A 17,027-nucleotide genomic window follows, 5' to 3' on the forward strand; every position below is an offset into this window, starting at 1 on the left:
GGGGAACAGCTTTCCCAGCCCACAGGGTGCTTTGATGCCTGAGTCAAGGAGTCATTTTCCCACCCCGTACTTTGGGAGCCTAATTCCTCTTCTCGCCAAGCAGGTTCTCCTCGCCTACACACGGATATCCGGGCAAAGGCCCAGGGTGATTTATCCAGAATAGGCCCTACTAAGCCTTAGGGACTGAACTCTCCCCCCACTCACAGTTTGTGGAAAACCATTTTCTACTACGTTCTCAGTGTGTTTTAGGGAATGGTGCTGAAAGCGCCAGCAGTATTTTGGGGGTGGGGGACAGCAGCTATTTCCTAATATAAAATGTCCCAGAGCGGTAAGACAATATTAGGACAGCAATTTGAGAGTGGATGGGGGAAGATAAGGAGCAGCACTGCTTGAGCAAGCTGGCAGAGCTATTTCTTTGCTTTAGAGAAAGTCTCACTCTCTCACACACCCCTTTCCTGTCACTGCATTACTGAAGAATTAAAAATGCTGCCAACCATCAGCACAGCTGTAATTTTTTTGGATTGAAACCCAGACTGCCCCACTCAAAAAGGACAAAGTTAGTATCACAGTTTGAAGTTTGATCCTGCAATTTCTGCCCTCTGACTATAAAGTGAAATTGCTGCCTCAGAGAAAGTTCTCTTCATCTCAGAACTGGACGGGACCCCGAAAGGTCATAGAGTCCAGCCCCCTGCCTTCACTAGCAGGACCAAGTACGGATTTTGCCCCAAATCCTTAAGTGGCCCCCTCAAAGATTGAGGTTTAGCAGGCCAATGCTCAAACCACTGAACTATCCCTCCCCCTAACGGGTAGGATTAAATTTGATAAAGATATTTTAAACCCCTTCTTGAAGGGGAGTTAATGCCATAAAACTGCAGTTTAAGGCAATTTTGAACTTCGATTCCAGCCACAAAAGGCTAGTTGTATGTCACCTCAGCACACTGTTCTAGTTACAGCCTGCTCTTCTTGATGGGAGTTTGTGCAAAGGTATGAAAAGCAGCTTGTATATACATAACTGCAGACAACTTCAACTGGATGTCTCACATAAAGCAATTGAGAGGAAGATCTAATGTTTTCCCCATTCCTTGAGCACCACAGGAAACAAACACAGATTGCAGTGTGCCACTCCAATCACTCCCAGATGTCATCCTCATTGAGGATACAAGACGACACAAGTAATACACTTCGATTACGCCAGCTGCCAGCCTCATACATATGCCATGAATGGAATGTACAGCTAGGTTATCCATCACAGTTCTTATTTCTGCAAACACTGAAAGAAGCCTGAGGCTGTTGCTCCAGTGGTAGCTAATTACTACCACTGCTTTGGACCTATAAGCCTGCACATTGGTTCCCCCCCCCACACACACACACACTTTTCATAGTTGTTTGCAGAAACTTTTTATTGGGGCTTAACCATTAATGGTGAATAAAGAGGTTTTGAGCTGCTAGATTCATAGCTCTTTTGACTGTTACACCATGGTAACCATGCTCTATTTAATGATAGTATTGTTTGGCTGTAAAGCACCCCACATCTGAGAGGTACACTCAATTGCATTAAACCCTTTCTGCAACTAGACAGGTACATGGCTACACATAAGTCAAGATGCAGCAGGAAGGGACACAAGAAATGAAACAAATTACATCTGCCATAGATTTATTAGGAAAGATTAGTTACATTCCTTATAAAGTTGTGCCTAAAGGAACTCCTAGGTCTCCAGCTCTGGCTTCTAACATGGAGTGGAGGCTCCATACCTTCAGCAAAAAGCCACAACTTTAAATGTACACACACAATGCTTTGAACACTTTCTGCTAAGCCCCCTCAACCATACAGTCCTGTATTTTCACTTTTATATATGTTAAGGATCCAGCATCTCTCCCATAGGTTTAGATTTCCCTCAGAATTTACATTTCAGGGGAACAGAATCTCAAGATGCAAATTTTAGTTTACAATTCCTTTCTCCTCAATACAGCAATAACCCTACATCAAGTCACCATTAGGCTCAAGCTTCACACACCAGCACCAATTGTTCAACACCCAGGGACAACAGAGTAGCAACCAGAGGATGTTTCCCGGCGTTGTTTGTCTCCAATAACCAGCATGTCAGACACAAACCAATCTTGAAGCTTGGGGCATACACAGTGAGAGGATATGCTTTTATTTTCAATTGGCAACATAAACAATTAGGCCACTAGGTTGCCACTGGAGGAGAGACACTCCACTATGTCAAGGCCTGATTCTTCAGAGTGCTGAAGCACCCAACAGATGATTGCCATTAGCAATCAATTAACTTTATAAAGAGATTTCACGCATTGGCACTCTTCTTCCCAGGGCAAAGACAAGAAGAAATAAAAGCAATTTCACCACTCTCTCCAGCGCCCCAAGAATCTGTTCTCTTCAGAGTCAGTCCATTAACTCAGTGTATTGATAATGAAGCCTTTGGGAGCATCCCGGTGCTACTGTTAGGAAATGAAGTGGGTCTCCGGCATGATCTGATCAATTTTGTGGTCAGCTGGGTTTGCTGATGCTTCATAGTTGCAGATGGTCACTTCATGTCGATAAGCCTGAATCAAGGCAAACATATTTAGTCCCATTAAAGCTCAGTTTAGTCTACCAAAAAATGGAATCTGACCAGCACTTCCCATTTCACTTCTGTCCAAAGTAGTCTCTCCCACCCTCCCCAAGATCTGCCCAAACTGAATTTGGTGCCAGCCACTGAGGCCCAGGCACCTGCCCCAGCTCAAGGAATGCTTTACATTACAAGTCATCCCTCGATTAATGCTGAACCTATGCTATGTCAATGTTTTAAATCTGTACTTGCAAGACTGCAGCCTCTTCTGCGTGTACCTGGTTCTTAACACAATCATGCCTGTGACAAAAATATATCCCTTAAATAAATCCAACAGCAATGCCAGCACCTCCCACTTCTTAACAGGCAGCTTCCCAGAATCACAGCAGTTCATGTTGGATTCAGGAAAGGAAACTAACCAAGCCTTATTTGGGTTGATTCAGTTCAGCAAATTAACTCAGTTACTGATCAATCTCCATAGCGCTTTCCAAGTTTCTTATAAATAACCACACCTAGACAGACCCAACTGTACAAGTTGCAATTCAAGACGACTTCTGCATTTGTGATGTGTTTTGCTCATTTTCTCCCTGCTCTCACTCACCTCTGTCCACTCTCCCCTCAGGCCTATATAAAAGATCTTTGTTGTCTCAGCTCCAAAATTCTTGGAAATGTGGATGGAGAGATGGTAAACGTTTGAGAAACGAGCAATTCTGGAAGAAAAGACAAAAAAACAGACTGAGTTCAGAGTTCAGCATGTAACCAGTCACCCAGGAAATAAATCCTAATTTCTGGAGCAGTTTCTGCACTAAAGAGGATGAAGGTGTTACTTGAAAAGGAAAACCTATTGGGGTGTGGAGACTAAGCACTGCCATGTAGGAGACCTGGTGTCTTAGCCATTCACTCCTTGGATCAACAAGAACTGGGAGGGAGGGTGAAGGAAGCACCTGGTGTGTCTGACATGTGACTCCTCTGGTAGACTGGAGAACAGTAAAAGGAGCCTTCTTCAGTCCTCCTTGGTGTAAGAGGTGGAGGAGACAAGGCATTGAGAATTCAGTTTGGGGAGCCTCCAGGATGCAAGACCCAAGAACTTCCCTCCCCAGGAAAAAGGTCTTCAACACCATTTAGGGACAGGTAAAGTTCTCACTCCAACACAAGTGCTGGGAAGAGCCAGAAAAGGCATTTAAAAAACACATTCTATTATTTGATGAGATGTTATGATGTGAGTGAAGGAACTACTCTCCCCCTCTTAACACTTTCTAACCGTTGAATAGCATATGAGTAGGCTCTGATAAAAGGAACACAAACTCATTGGCTCCAGGAGGAATGAACTCCAGTGCATCCCTAACAGATGCACCACAGAGAAGGGAAGAGCCTGTCTCATACTTTGTGGGATACTCCAGTTCTCCTGTTAGATCTCGATTCAGACTGAACATCTGATCTGGTTCTCTGGCTGTGTCATCAAATGACATGTGAGGAATGTTCTTGAACCTGGGAGTGGACAAAAAAAACACAACAGTGGTTAAAATGCATCTCAGCTAATTGATTTATTTATCTCCCCTTTCTTCCCACCACTGGGTTATTAAACTGGCTGTGTCCTGTGGAACACACACAACTGGATCAGCCAAGAAAACAGCACTTGCATCATATCAGGAATTGTCAACACACTACAAGTAGTAAACACGAGCAAGGAACAGAGCTGCAGATTTAAGGCATTTGCCACCCACATCACTTCCAGTACATGTCCTGCTCTACTCAGCACTGAGGAAGCCTCAGCTGGAACAGTGTGTGCAATTCTGGGTGCCAGGTGTGGACAATTTGAGAGAATCTAGAGGAGCACAACAAAAATGCTAAAAGGTTTAGAAAACCTGACCTATGATGAAAGGTTAAAAAAATCTGGACATGTTTCGTCTTGAGAAAAGAAGACTGATGGGGGAACCTGATAATAGTCTACAAATATGTTAAGGGCTGCTATAAAGAAGACAATTGTTCTCCATGTCCACTGGGCAGGACAAGAAGAAATGGGTTTAATCTGTAACCAGGGAGATTTAGGTTAGATATTAGGAAAAACTTCCTAACTCTAAGGGTAGTCAAGTTCTGGAATAGGTTTCCAAAGGAGGTTGTGGAATCCCCATCATTGGAGATTTTTAGGAACAGGTTGGATAAACATCGGTCAGGGCTGGTCCAGGTCTATTAGGTCCTGCCCCAGCACAGATGGCTGGGCTTGATGACTTCCCACGGTCCCTTCCAGCCCTACATTTCTATAAATTCTATAGAGAGGGGTTAGGATTCTAGTGCATTAGAGACAGAGCAAAGATGAGGGGAAAAAGCTCCTTTAGTGGAAAGCCAAGTGATGATTAGGGCCCTGAATAAGTCACAGTTTCACAGAAATTGTAAAATTAGCCCAATACCATCATTTTTCAAACAACATTCCTGCTTCTGCCTCCGAGCTCTTAGAAAAACCACGGTACCGGGCTGCTCCTGAGGCAGTAGGCTGGCAGCAACAATTGCCTGGCCCAGGGCAGGTCCCAGTTCACCCCGAGCTCAGCTCCAGTCCAGATCACTGCTGCTGCTGCTTCCTGTCCTGCCAGCAGTTGGGAGGCCGTGTGGCACTGACAACCTGCGGCAATTAGGAGCCCCGGCCTGCCTCATGGTGGCCCACAGCAGGCCTGCAGGGGACACCGCAGCACCAGCTGGCAAAGAGCTGAGACTGGAATCTTCTGTTTGGAGCACAAACAGGTCTGTGAGGGGGCTCTGCCCCAGCAGGGGGATAAACTAGACAGCCCGCTACACCCACCCACCCCGCTAGTGCTTCAAGTGGTGGATCCTGGTCTCAGCTCCTTGCCAGCTAGCACTGCAGTGTCTCCCCCGGGGCCTGCCAGAGCTCCTAATCCCTGCCACACCACTCCCCCAGCCAGGGCAGGAAGCAGCAGCAGTGGCCCAGGTCTCAGCGGAGCACAGCATGATGTATAGAGCCCTGCAAATCTGTAGATATCTGCTTTATAGCCACAGACCATGTTTGTGGATCGGATGCAGATACAAATTTTGCATCCATGCAGGGCTCTAGCGATCTAGGCCCCAATCCTGGACCCAGAGCAGGCTAGAACAGAGGGACGGTGCCTAGTGATGATACATCCCCCTCCCCCATGTCCCACACCCCTACCTCCTGAAATAGGACCAGCATGCCATTGGAAAAATGGTAGTAGTTTGTGGGGGAACTCAGCAGCCATGCACATCCTGTGAAATTCAAACCCCTACCCGAGACGCTGCCACGAATTAACACCCACCACCCCCCTGGCAATTTTCACAGGGCCTTAATCATGCTTATCACCAGATAATTACATTAGTGTTAATCTAGTATAGGAGCTTCTACTCAGCAATATGAAAGGGCAGCCTAGCCTGAAGTCAGGTATTCCTGGCTTCTGATTTGCGCTCTGACATCTGTAAAATGGGGATAGGAATACTGATGTCATTGGGCAATGAGAACTTTGCAGTGGGAAAGGAAAAGCTAAAGTATTTCGTTTTTTTTTTTTTAAAAAGCAATGAGGTAAAAAAAATACAATCCCTTAGTATGAGTCACTCTAGTGTTCAGTCTCAGCTACACACGGCAAGTGGAAGACCATCACTGAGGAGATGGTAAAAACATTGCTTAGAGATTTCAAAACGCTGCTCTAAAACAGCTGTGCAAATAGATACTCTATATAATATCTGTCCAACATGAGCTTTCCTGATGGCCAGGCCCAGTTCCACTTACAGTCTCATCTCTGACGGGTGTGTATCATCATCCTCTCCCATCACAATTATCCCTTTTAGCTTCACGTTGCCTGTAAACCTGCCATTAAACACAGAATCAGTGACTTCACTTCTAGTTAGTCTTGATTATACATCACACAATTCAATAAATCTCAGTCAAGAAGAGCTGCCATCACCCAAACTGGTTTTCTAGTTTATTTCCCAAGAGCATACGAGGAAGACTATTGTGAGCAAAGAACCCAGCCACAAATAAAACTAAGTGCATCAGGTGCTAACAGGGCATGAAATGGTGCCAAGCAGGTACTTACGGGATATTAAACAGAAGTTCTACTTCATCATCATCACTTTCGACAAACTAAAAGATACAAAACTGGATTAAAAAAAATCCTTTAGGAGCAGATAATGAAGATATTCTGTAATGCCGTATATTACGCTTCCCATGCACTTCCTTCTGCATCAGTTCATATCTGCATTCCATTGGAAGCTTTGTGCTAATACACTTACTGTAGAACCATGTTAATACGCACTACTTTATTTTGGGAATTATGAATGAACAATATGGACAATGCATTATCCAATGAACTTTGTTTACACTGAAAATTATAGTTCAGTTGTATTTTATACAGATACTCTGCCTCCTAGTAAGTGTTCTAATGTATTCACTAGAAAGAGATTTAATTCAATAACCCACTGAAGCATCCACTAGGAAGTATCTGTTGAGGCGTGAGACAGAGAGCCTTTTTTTGTTATGGCTAATGTCATGCTACGCTAGGAGCACTGTTGGTATAAGGATGCCAGTATGCTATACCAGCGAAGTGCTCCTAGTGTGAATTCAGCTGTCCTAGTAAAGTTTCACTTTGTATCAGTACAGTAAAGCCACCGCTACAAGCAAAACAAGCTATCCCAGTCTAAGCACACCTTTACCCGTATAACTGTCTATTCGTACCAAGGGCTTCTGCCAGCACAGCTCTATTGGTCAGGGATCACACCTCAGCACACTCCTGACTGACAAGCCTGTGCCAGCAGAAGTCTATAGCATAGACGTGGCCTTTGGCCATGTCTACACTAGACACACATGGACAGTATTGCTAGACCTCAGTCTATAGCCAAGTGCTCTTGGTGTGGATGCAGCTTATAAAGGCAGAACTGCCCTTTTACTGGTAGACCTTATTCCAGCCTTCCCAAGTGCAATACACTATACCAGTTAAAAAAAAAAAAAAACATCATCATCATCATCACCACCACCACCACCCTTTCGTATCCACAGTGGGGCTGTACTAGTATAATTATTTTGGTAAAGTCATCCCCCCCGCCCAACAAATACAGTTATGCTGGTATACAAATAGAATGAATGACAACTGGTCAAACAGAGATCTCCACAAACTACAGGTCAGACTATACTATGCGACTGTACTGAACATGGTGCTGTATGGAGCAGAGACAGGGCCCTTGGCTATGGCTAACAAAGACAGATAGGAGGCTGCCCACCACAGATGGCTGAGGAAGACATTACACATGTCACAGAGTGTCAAAATGCAGCAAAGAGTCCTGTGGCACCTTATAGACTAACAGACATATTGGAGCATGAGCTTTCGTGGGTGAATACCCAAATGCGAAAGGAAGGGAGCGGACAGAGCAGGGCATGTTAGAAACCTCCAACAAAGAAAGAAGGCTCAGGTGGTTGGGACTGGAACACTGAATGCCAAACAAGCATCGAATCAGGTACCCGAGGGAGGAAAGAGAAAGCAAAGAAAGCCAAGGAAGAACTGGTATGGTGAATGCGTCAGCATCATCTGGGAAGCAGCAACCAGAATCAATAGAGGAACCGAACTCCCGAAAGGTCAGTGTCCCAGGTGGAACTAAGCTCTCAGGGAGGTCCACAAACACGGAGTGTGGACCTTCACTGCTGGTGCCTCAGGGCCAGGACACTGGAGACAGCCTGGAATCTCTCAGCCCGCCCTGCTCACTTTCCCTCATGGTGTAACCCCCACTGCCGGATGAGCGCTAGGTGCCCAGACTCCCACCAGAGAGAGCACCAGGAGCAGCTGCAGAGCCCAGCCAGCACAGGAGCTGGAGGCAGGCAGGGATTGCACAGTGGGTGGCTGCGACAAAGGGGGGAGGGCGCACGCTAAACTCCACACCCAGGGGATTCTCTCCCAGCCCTTTGTTCTTAGGTCCGGGTGGCAGGGGCCCAGAGCTGGGCTCCCTGGCAAGCAGCCACACCCATTGCCATCCAGGACATGGTGGACCTTAGGGACTCCCTAGACTAGAGTGACACCCAGCTGCACTGGTACCTCTTGTACCTGCCCCCCGCACACCTGGAGCCACAGCCCCCCCCAGGGTTGCCAGGTGTCTGTTTTTTGACTGGAACGCCTGGTCAAAAAGGGATCCTGGTGGCTCTGCTCAGCACTGCTAACCAGGCCGTTAAAAGTCCAGTCAGCGGCGCTGCAGGGCAGGCAGGCTCCCTACCAGGCTCCTGGAAGCAGCCAGTATGTCCCTGCAGCCCCTAGGCATGCAGGGGTGGCCACAGAGGTTCCATGTGCTGCCCCCACCCTGAGCGCCGGCTCCGCAGCACACTAGGAGCCAGAGGACCATGTCAGCAGCTTCCCAGGAGCCACCTGAGGTAAGCGCCACCTGGAGCCCGCACCCCTCACCCCAACCCCCTACCCCTACCCCTGTCCTGAGCCCCTTCCCTCACCTAAACTCCCTCCCAGAGCCCACACCCCTCTCCCTCACCCCAACCCCCTACCCCTGTCCTGAGCCCCCTCCCACACCTAAACTTCCTCCCAGAGCCCACACCCCTCAGCCCAGAGCCCCTCCTGCACCCCAACCCTCTACCCTAGTCCTGAGCCCCCTCCTGCACCCAAACTTCCTCCCAGAGCCCACACCCCTCAGCCCCTCCTGCACCCCAAACCCCTCATCCCTGGCCCCACACCACAGCCCGCACCCCCAGCCGGAGCCCTGACACCCACAACTGCCCCACTCCCCTCCCCGTCCCGTGAAAATGCGCTAGCGAGCAATGGTGGGGGGAGGGAGAGAGTGGGCGGGGCCTCGTGGAAGGGGCGGGGCAATGGTGTTAGGCCCGCCCCCCCGGCGGGTACCTGGCTGCGGTCCCCCCGCTCCTCCCAGGCGCGGAACACCCGCGCCCCGCTGCCCTCCCGCCGCTCGTTGAGGCACTGGAGCCGCTCGCGGTCGATGCGCAGGTAGAGGCCCCAGGCCAGGCCGCGGCGCTCGGGGGGCTCCTCGCGCTCGGCCCCGCAGCAGCAGCCGCCCGCGCCGTGCCCGTGTCCGTGCGCCATGGCCCAGCTGCTGGCGCGCGGGGGGGACGTAATAGCGCCGCCGCCTCCTCACGTGACGGGGAGGGAGCTGCTCCTCCGTCACGTGATGCGCCGTGGGACCCCCCCCGTTGGTCCAGGCATGTCACTTGGGATGGGGACGGGCTAGTGCCAGGGGTCGGCAGGGCGGGGTGACCAGGTGTCCCGATTTTATAGGGACGGTCCCGATTTGGGGTCTTTTTTTTTTACATAGGCTCCTATTACCCCCCATCCTGATTTTTCACACTTGCTATCTGGTCACCCTAGGGGCAGCAGGGGGCAGCGGGGAGGAGAGCTGGGGGGCAGCAGGGAGGGGAGCTGGGTGGGGAGCAGTGGGGGGCAGCAGGGAGGGGAGCTGGGGGGCAGCGGGGAGGCGAGCTGGGTGGGGGGCAGTGGGAGAGGCAGCAGATGTCGGGTCAGCGGGGAGGGGAGCTGGATGGAGGGCAGCAAGTGCTATGGGGTCAGTGGGGAAGGGGGCAGCAGGTGCTCAGGGGTCAGCGGGAGGGGGGTGGAGGGCAGCAGGTGCTATGGGGTCAGTGGGGGGGCAGCAGGTGCTCAGGGGTCAGCGGGAGGGGGGTGGAGGGCAGCAGGTGCTATGGGGTCAGCAGGGAGGGGAGCTGGGGGGGGCAGCAGGTGTCAGGGGAGGGGGGGGTAGCAGGTGCTCAGGGGTTGGACTCGGCAGGGAGGGGGGTAGTAGCTGTCCATAAGTCAGTGGGTCTGGAGAGGGGACAGCAAATGCCCAGGGGTCAGCGGGAAGGGGGCAGGCGCAGGCAGGTACTAAAAGTTCAGTGAAGGGGCAAGGGCAAGAAGGTGGCTTCCTGCAGTGGGGTGGGAGGGACAGGCAAGTGTCAGGTACGCTCAGTGTTTAAACCCTGATACACGTTTATCCCATGCACTGTTACTGCAGCTATTCATGTTGTCATGGGGCCTGCACTTTACCGCTCTTACTAAGCTCTTTCCGTCCCTGCTAGAAAGTGGCAGTGAGTTCTACAGCCCGTGGGGAAGGAATTGAATTGATGACAGGAACTAGAGCGGCCTTCTTACTATTTTCTACTGGCTCAGATTCCATGGCTGTAAACTGAGGCTAACAGCATTTCTGTCAGGCTAGATCAGTTGCGGGACTAATACTCATCCCCACTGGTACAAGCCCCCTCTCCGAGAAGCTTAATTCAGTAGTTAGTGGAGCCTGGCCCGAGAAAGGCTTGACAGCGTGATACTCTGGTTGCTTTAGCTCTGAATAGCAAAACACTCCTCTAGATTTAAGGACAGACCCATTAGCTGTGCAACCTGTAACATTTACAGTCACACTTGCTAGGGGAAGAGGCAAAGGATTACTGCTCCAGCTACTACAGCTGATTCCCGGCTCAGGGGCTAAGGGCAAAAAGTAGTTTTCTGTACAATTTTGCAACTAGGTGAATGGATCAGATTCTGCACCCAAGCAATACATTAGCAACTCCATGGGGTTAGAAATAACCGGGGGCAGAATCCAACTCATTGTGGAGGTTTATACTTTCTGTAGTTACCGACTTAGGCAGGAGTCCAGATGGGATAATGGATGAGCCTGTTGTTAGTCTGTTGTGTGGCAATTTCTGACGTTGCCAACTTCGCAAACCAATTTCTAACGTGGCAAACCTAGCTCCATAGGTTTTAAATGGCAGAGTCAAACCCTAGCTGGAACTGTTGTTCGGTAGGACAGCAGTGCATCTTCTTGCCAATTGATTCCTAGTCACCATTGACAGGGACAGTCTTTTAATACATTTTTTATTTTGTTCGATTGACTTCAGAACCTTTTTGTGCCACTCAGGGAGCACGCTCCATCTGGGAGAACAGTGATTGTGTCACACCTTTGTTTCCAGCTCTAGCTGCACATTAAGCGTCACTGATACTGACAGGAATGTGCAGCGCTCTGGAAATGGTGTTTTTGTCCACTGGTTGCTGCAAAGCAAGAAGAGGAATCATATGCAGGGGACTAAATTGGTCCCTGGTGGAAATACATGGACTTCAATAAAGTTACATTAAAGAGGGATTTGGCCCAAGTTATTCAAACCAGAGCCGTAAACTATTGGATTTTTAAAAGGACACACTTGAGACCAATGCAGTTGATTGTATCTACCATAAAATGGTTTTGGTATTGGAACGGTTGCTCAAAGTGAGTGGCAGGCCTGGAGTGATAGAATCTTCTTCCCGTCCCCTTTTCTCCTTTCAGAAGACTACAGTAGCAGAAGCACTAGGCCAGCACCTCTTCCCTCAACCCCCGATATCTACCCACTGCCTGTATGCACTGAGTTGAACAAAGCACACTGACATTGATTTGACACATCTGGAAACAGTTTCTTAATAAGTTAGCTGGATACACTGCTGCAAACCATTAGAAGTTTAAGCAAGTGCAAGATACAGTAGGTGCTATAATCTAGCCCAGGGGTAGGCAACCTATGGCACGGGTGCCGAAGGCGGCATGTGAGCTGATTTTCAGTGGCACTCACACTGCCCGGGTCCTGGCCACCGGTCTGGGGGGCTCTACATTTTAATTTAATTTTAAATGAAGCTTCTTAAACATTTTAAAAACCTTATTTACTTCACATAAAACAATAGTTTAGTTATATATTATAGACTTATAGAAAGAGACCTTCTAAAAATGTTAAAATGTATTACTGGCACATGAAACCTTAAATTAGAGTGAATAAATTAAGACTCGGCACATCACTTCTGAAAGGTTGCCGACCCCTGATCTAGCCAAACCATCATAGAGTATCAATTTAAGTTTAAAATGGGCTTCTGGTATCAGGGTCTACTACTGTAGCCCCTACAGTCATCCTCATCTGACCATGACTCAGAACTGTGCTGTGTTTAGGATGCTAAAAGTCTAATGGGTTTGAGTCCTGCTGGACTCATAGGAATTTATTAGAATGAGAGACAACGAGGAGTCCTTGTGGCACCTTAGAGACTAACACATTGATATGGGCATAAGCTTTTGTGGGCTAAAACTCACTTCATCAGATGCATGGAGTGGAAAATACAGTAGGTAGGTATAAATGCACAGTACATGAAAAGACGGGGGTTGCCTTACCAAGCGGGGGGTCAAGAAGGAGAGGATAGTCTTACAGTTAAGGCATTGGAGGGAGGGAAATACAGGTTACATTCCTAGCTTGTCAGCAGGATATCACTTTCTTCCCATGCTGTAAATGAGGAGTATACGTCCTTACATTATTGACAGGAGTGCTGCAAGGATAAATTTAGTCAGTGTTTGTAAGGCACTCAGACAACTGTGATTTGTGGGACAGGTGTGTGTGTGTGTTATAAGTACTTCAAAAGAGCTCAAACTCTCTCATCCTCTCACTGTAAGATTGTCCCTTGCTTCAGGAGAGACTGGAAGGCAACAAAGCTGTAGTTGGGGAGCAAGGGGGGAGTGCACATAGACGCAGCACTGATAAGAGCTCAACCTAGATTCTGTGGAAGTGTCACAGTAGATGCAATGAAGCCACAGGGGAAGTGTTAGGCTATAATGAAAACTTAATGTGGGTTGATAAGAACAAGTTATGAGGGTAGGCAGTCAGCAGGGATCGATTGACCGCTCTCCTCTGGGAGAGCTTGAAATGAGATTGTTCCTGGAGTGCTGTAGCCAGACAGGTCCTTCCACTCTCAAACTTCAGTTAACTAGATCAGTGGCTCTCAGCCTTTCCAGACTACTTTCAGGAGTCTGATTTGTTTTGCATATCCTCAAAAACTACTTGCTTACAAAAGCAGCCATAACAATACAAGTGTCACAGCACACCCTTACTGAAAAAGTGCTTTCTCATTTTTACCATATAATTATACATTCAATCAGTTGCGATATAAATATTGTACTTACATTTCAGTGTATGGTATATAGAGCAGTATAAACAACTCGTGTGAAATTTTAGTTTGTACTGACTTCGCTAGTGCTTTTATGTAACCTGTTGTAAAACTCGGCAGGTATCTAGATGGGTTGATGTACCCCCTGGAAGAGCTCTGTGTACCCAGGGCCGGATTAACCATTAGGCTAATAAAGCTATAGCCTTAGGCTCTCCTATTTTTTAGGGTTTACTGGTCAGGCAGGGGTTGCGGACAGTGCCCGGTGAGTGGGGGGAGCGAACTTGCTCATGCAGCCCTGCTGGAGTGCACCTGCCAGCAGGGAAGGCAAAGCAGCCCCCTGTGGCTTGGAAGGAGCTCAGCCGGCAGCCTGCTGCATCTCCCCGCGCTGCAGGAACACGCTGCCAGGGATCCGGTTAACACTGGTGACCGGACACTAAAAATCTGGTTACCATGAGAACCCATGCCAGCCGTGGGTGTAGTTTGAGCAGGCATCCCCCCAATTTTTTGGAGCTCTGCTTAGCTGCCTGTCAGGGAGGGAAGAAGCTCCCTCTGTCCCTCTCCTCGACTGAGGCTGGCAGGCAGCTCCAGGACACTGCCTCTGGGGTCCTAGTGCACATCACCGTCTTTTTTATGTGTATTGGGTCCTGTTTCTGGACAACTGGTGAGTGCCTGGGGGGGAGGGGGAGGAGAGGCAGTACCAGAGCAGTAGAGTGGGAAGCCTGCACAGAACCTGCACACACTCTATCCAGCTCCAGCCAGAACTATTGCCCCTCCCATGGGTAAGGAACAAATTCCCACACATTTGTAGGAAAAACAAAACAAACCATCCCATTCTGGATACCGGTCCTTTAACTTTTACAGAACCTTCCATCGAGGAGCTTCAGATTTATGATGCATCGTGTTCAATACTGTAGTGAACTGTACTAAAAATAAAGACGTCCCATTTTTTTCTTTGTATTTTTCTGTACTGGGATGCACAGGCCACCACTTATGCTCAGCCTAGTTCCACAGGCCAACGCATCTTTGTACTTTTAAGGGGTTGCAAAAGCACTGGAGGAAGCTCAACACACAATGTTGTAGGTTTCTCCCTCCCCTCTCCCTCAAGGATATTAAATCCACTTCTTAGCAAGCTATGATAGAAAGACTGGCTGAATAGGCTAAAGGCTGGTTCTCTAGCAGGTCAATCCATCATAAAAGTACCTCACATTTGATTTCTTTTGAGTTTCATTCCAAAAACTTAGCTAAATAAACCTGAAGTTAGTCCTCATTTTTCTGCCCCAACTCAAACTAACTTCTTTCCCAAGTGGAAAATGTTGGGTAAGCATGGGAAGTGATTCGAGAAGGGAATAAGAACACAGGCCAATTTCTGCTGATGGTTACACCTGTGTAGCCTTATTGACTTCAGGGAGAACAGATTTTTGCACAAAAATAGATTTTGGTCCCTTCTGCTTTTTCATACTTGGTATAAGCAGAATCTCACCCACTTTCCTCTCCTAAACTCTGAGCACTTTAAGGACAAAAATAAGCAAGGTCTGCTTGATTTACACATACAGGAAGCTCTCCTTTCATTCTACACCAGCCTTAAACAAACACCAGACCTGCTGTAACAAGGGTGTCACTACAGCAGCCTTGGTTGGACTGTTCTTTTGAAGGATCCTTAATGGTTCTTTTAAGCTACTGATTTTCAGTGAAGTCTTTTTGTTCACGGGGCAGAGAACACAACAGGAAATAGCTCTGTTTTGTCAACTCCTAGTCACTCAAAAGCTGAAAGGCTTTAGATTAAGTTTGTTTAATGTTTGTACAGTGATTTTGAAGAGCTAACATAGCACAGAAGTGCTAAATATTATGACTGGGCAACCATCTAAAGATGTGTGTCACTTCTAGCTGTTACCTTTTTCTTACAGAAAGCGTAAAACAAACAAATGCAAACCGTAGGGGCTGGTGCACACAGAACTTATTCTTAAAAAAAAACTCATGTCAGAGCTGCTGATCACACATTCTAAAATAGATAATACTTAGTCCTGCCATAAGTGCAGGAGACCGGACTAGATGGCCTCTCAAGGTCCCTTCCAGTCCTATGGTTCTATTCCATTATTCTAATTGTGGAAGAGCTTGGTGACAGACTGGCCTGATGTGGTGAATCACGGGAGATTAACTACACAAACTGGGTATCATCCCACCAGGGCCGGCTTTAAGCTGATTCGGCCGATTCCCCGGAATGGGGCCCCCGTGCCTAAGAAGGCCCCGCAACATCCGCGGCTGCCGTCGGAGAGGGAAAAAAAAAAAAAAAAAGCCGTGTCCTGCTTTTCCCCACTCCTGCCAGCGCTTGCGCCGCCATACAGCTGATTAGCGCAAGCCTGGGAGGGAGGGGTGGAGGAGGAGGAATGGGGCGTGCTTGGGGAAGAGCTGGGGCCAGGCGGGGATTTAGGGAGGGATCCAATGGGGCATTGAGGGGGCAGGGCTGGGGGCGGGACCAGGGAGGGGATTTGGGGAGGGATCCAATGGGGCAGGGAGGGGCGGGGGGTGGCACGAGACAATTTGCGTCCCGTCATGGGGCCCCGCACCTGCTAAAGCTGGCCCTGCATCCCACAAATAATATTTGGGTTCAATGTGAAAACAGTAATACATTCTCCTCAGCCAGTGCAACACTGGGAGGCAGCTTTCAGAGCAAGACAGCCTAAAATACGCCACCCAATGTAATTTCCCCACTCTTACTTCCTCTACTTCAGTGGATTTTACACCTGAGCGGTTTTCTTTTACATAATAAAAGCTGGCTGCCTCCCAGTCTGCAGTCAGAGTGAGATGCGGTGTGGGTGTAGAGGCCATAGCTTGGGGAAAACATCAGCAGGGCTTGGCTTTGCACTGTGCCAGGGGAGAGCTGAGGGTAGAAGCACAAGGTTGAAAGAGGTGAGCAGGATGGGGAATGCTGCAGTGTTCATCCTCGTACAGACGAGCACTCCACTACCTAGGAGGAAGGAGGCCTAAGAGAAGGACAGCGTAGCATCCCTTGTGCTACTCAGAAGTATCTGTTTGAAGAATTGAGTGTTGTGAGAGTAGAATAAACTTGTTAATTTTACATAAATATGTATATAGCTAAATGTTTGATGACTTCATGATGTTTTTTGCAATATATAATTCATACTTAGGCCCCTCATAACCTTAATCTGACCCTGTGCATACCCCTAGGGGTCTGTGCACCCCTGGTTGAGAACCGCTGAACTAGATATCCAATGGAACAGCCACTTTCAGCTATAAAGCCATTCAGCTACTTCATATATTCAGTGTCCTCCCCCTGCTTTAAAGAGACACTGCAGTATTTTGGTGTATTAGGTTGTTCAATCTGTAACAGCCCTACAGAACGGTTACTGTGAACTGCAGCGTAAAGGCCTGTGACAGATATAACAATATCCTGGATAAATCTTATTGAATTAAATGTAATATATTTTGGGTCCATTGTATAAAAAATGCATTTGTTTGTGTGATTGTCATTGCACCTAACTTCTTTAGGAGGAGGAGGAATATGAATGTAAGTCCTCTGGTTATCAGAGGTTTGAAGCTTTGC

The 17,027-nt window shown here is 48.1% G+C and overlaps 1 protein-coding gene across 1 annotated transcript; it reads right to left on the bottom strand.

Annotated features, from left to right (window-relative positions):
• Window positions 1-1,637: 1,637 nt before the first annotated feature.
• PITHD1 (PITH domain containing 1) lies at window positions 1,638-16,942 on the bottom strand. The gene is made up of 6 exons (XM_065577077.1): window positions 9,419-16,942; window positions 6,626-6,672; window positions 6,319-6,396; window positions 3,951-4,055; window positions 3,169-3,277; window positions 1,638-2,562 (listed from the first exon to the last, which is right to left on the bottom strand). The coding sequence occupies exons 1-6, from the start codon at window positions 9,614-9,616 to the stop codon at window positions 2,461-2,463; spliced, it is 639 nt and encodes a 212-aa protein (XP_065433149.1). The 5' UTR covers window positions 9,617-16,942; the 3' UTR covers window positions 1,638-2,460.
• Window positions 16,943-17,027: the final 85 nt, after the last annotated feature.

Source organism: Chrysemys picta, chromosome 23, assembly GCF_011386835.1.
Source record: "Chrysemys picta bellii isolate R12L10 chromosome 23, ASM1138683v2, whole genome shotgun sequence".
Lineage (NCBI taxonomy): Eukaryota > Metazoa > Chordata > Testudines > Emydidae > Chrysemys > Chrysemys picta.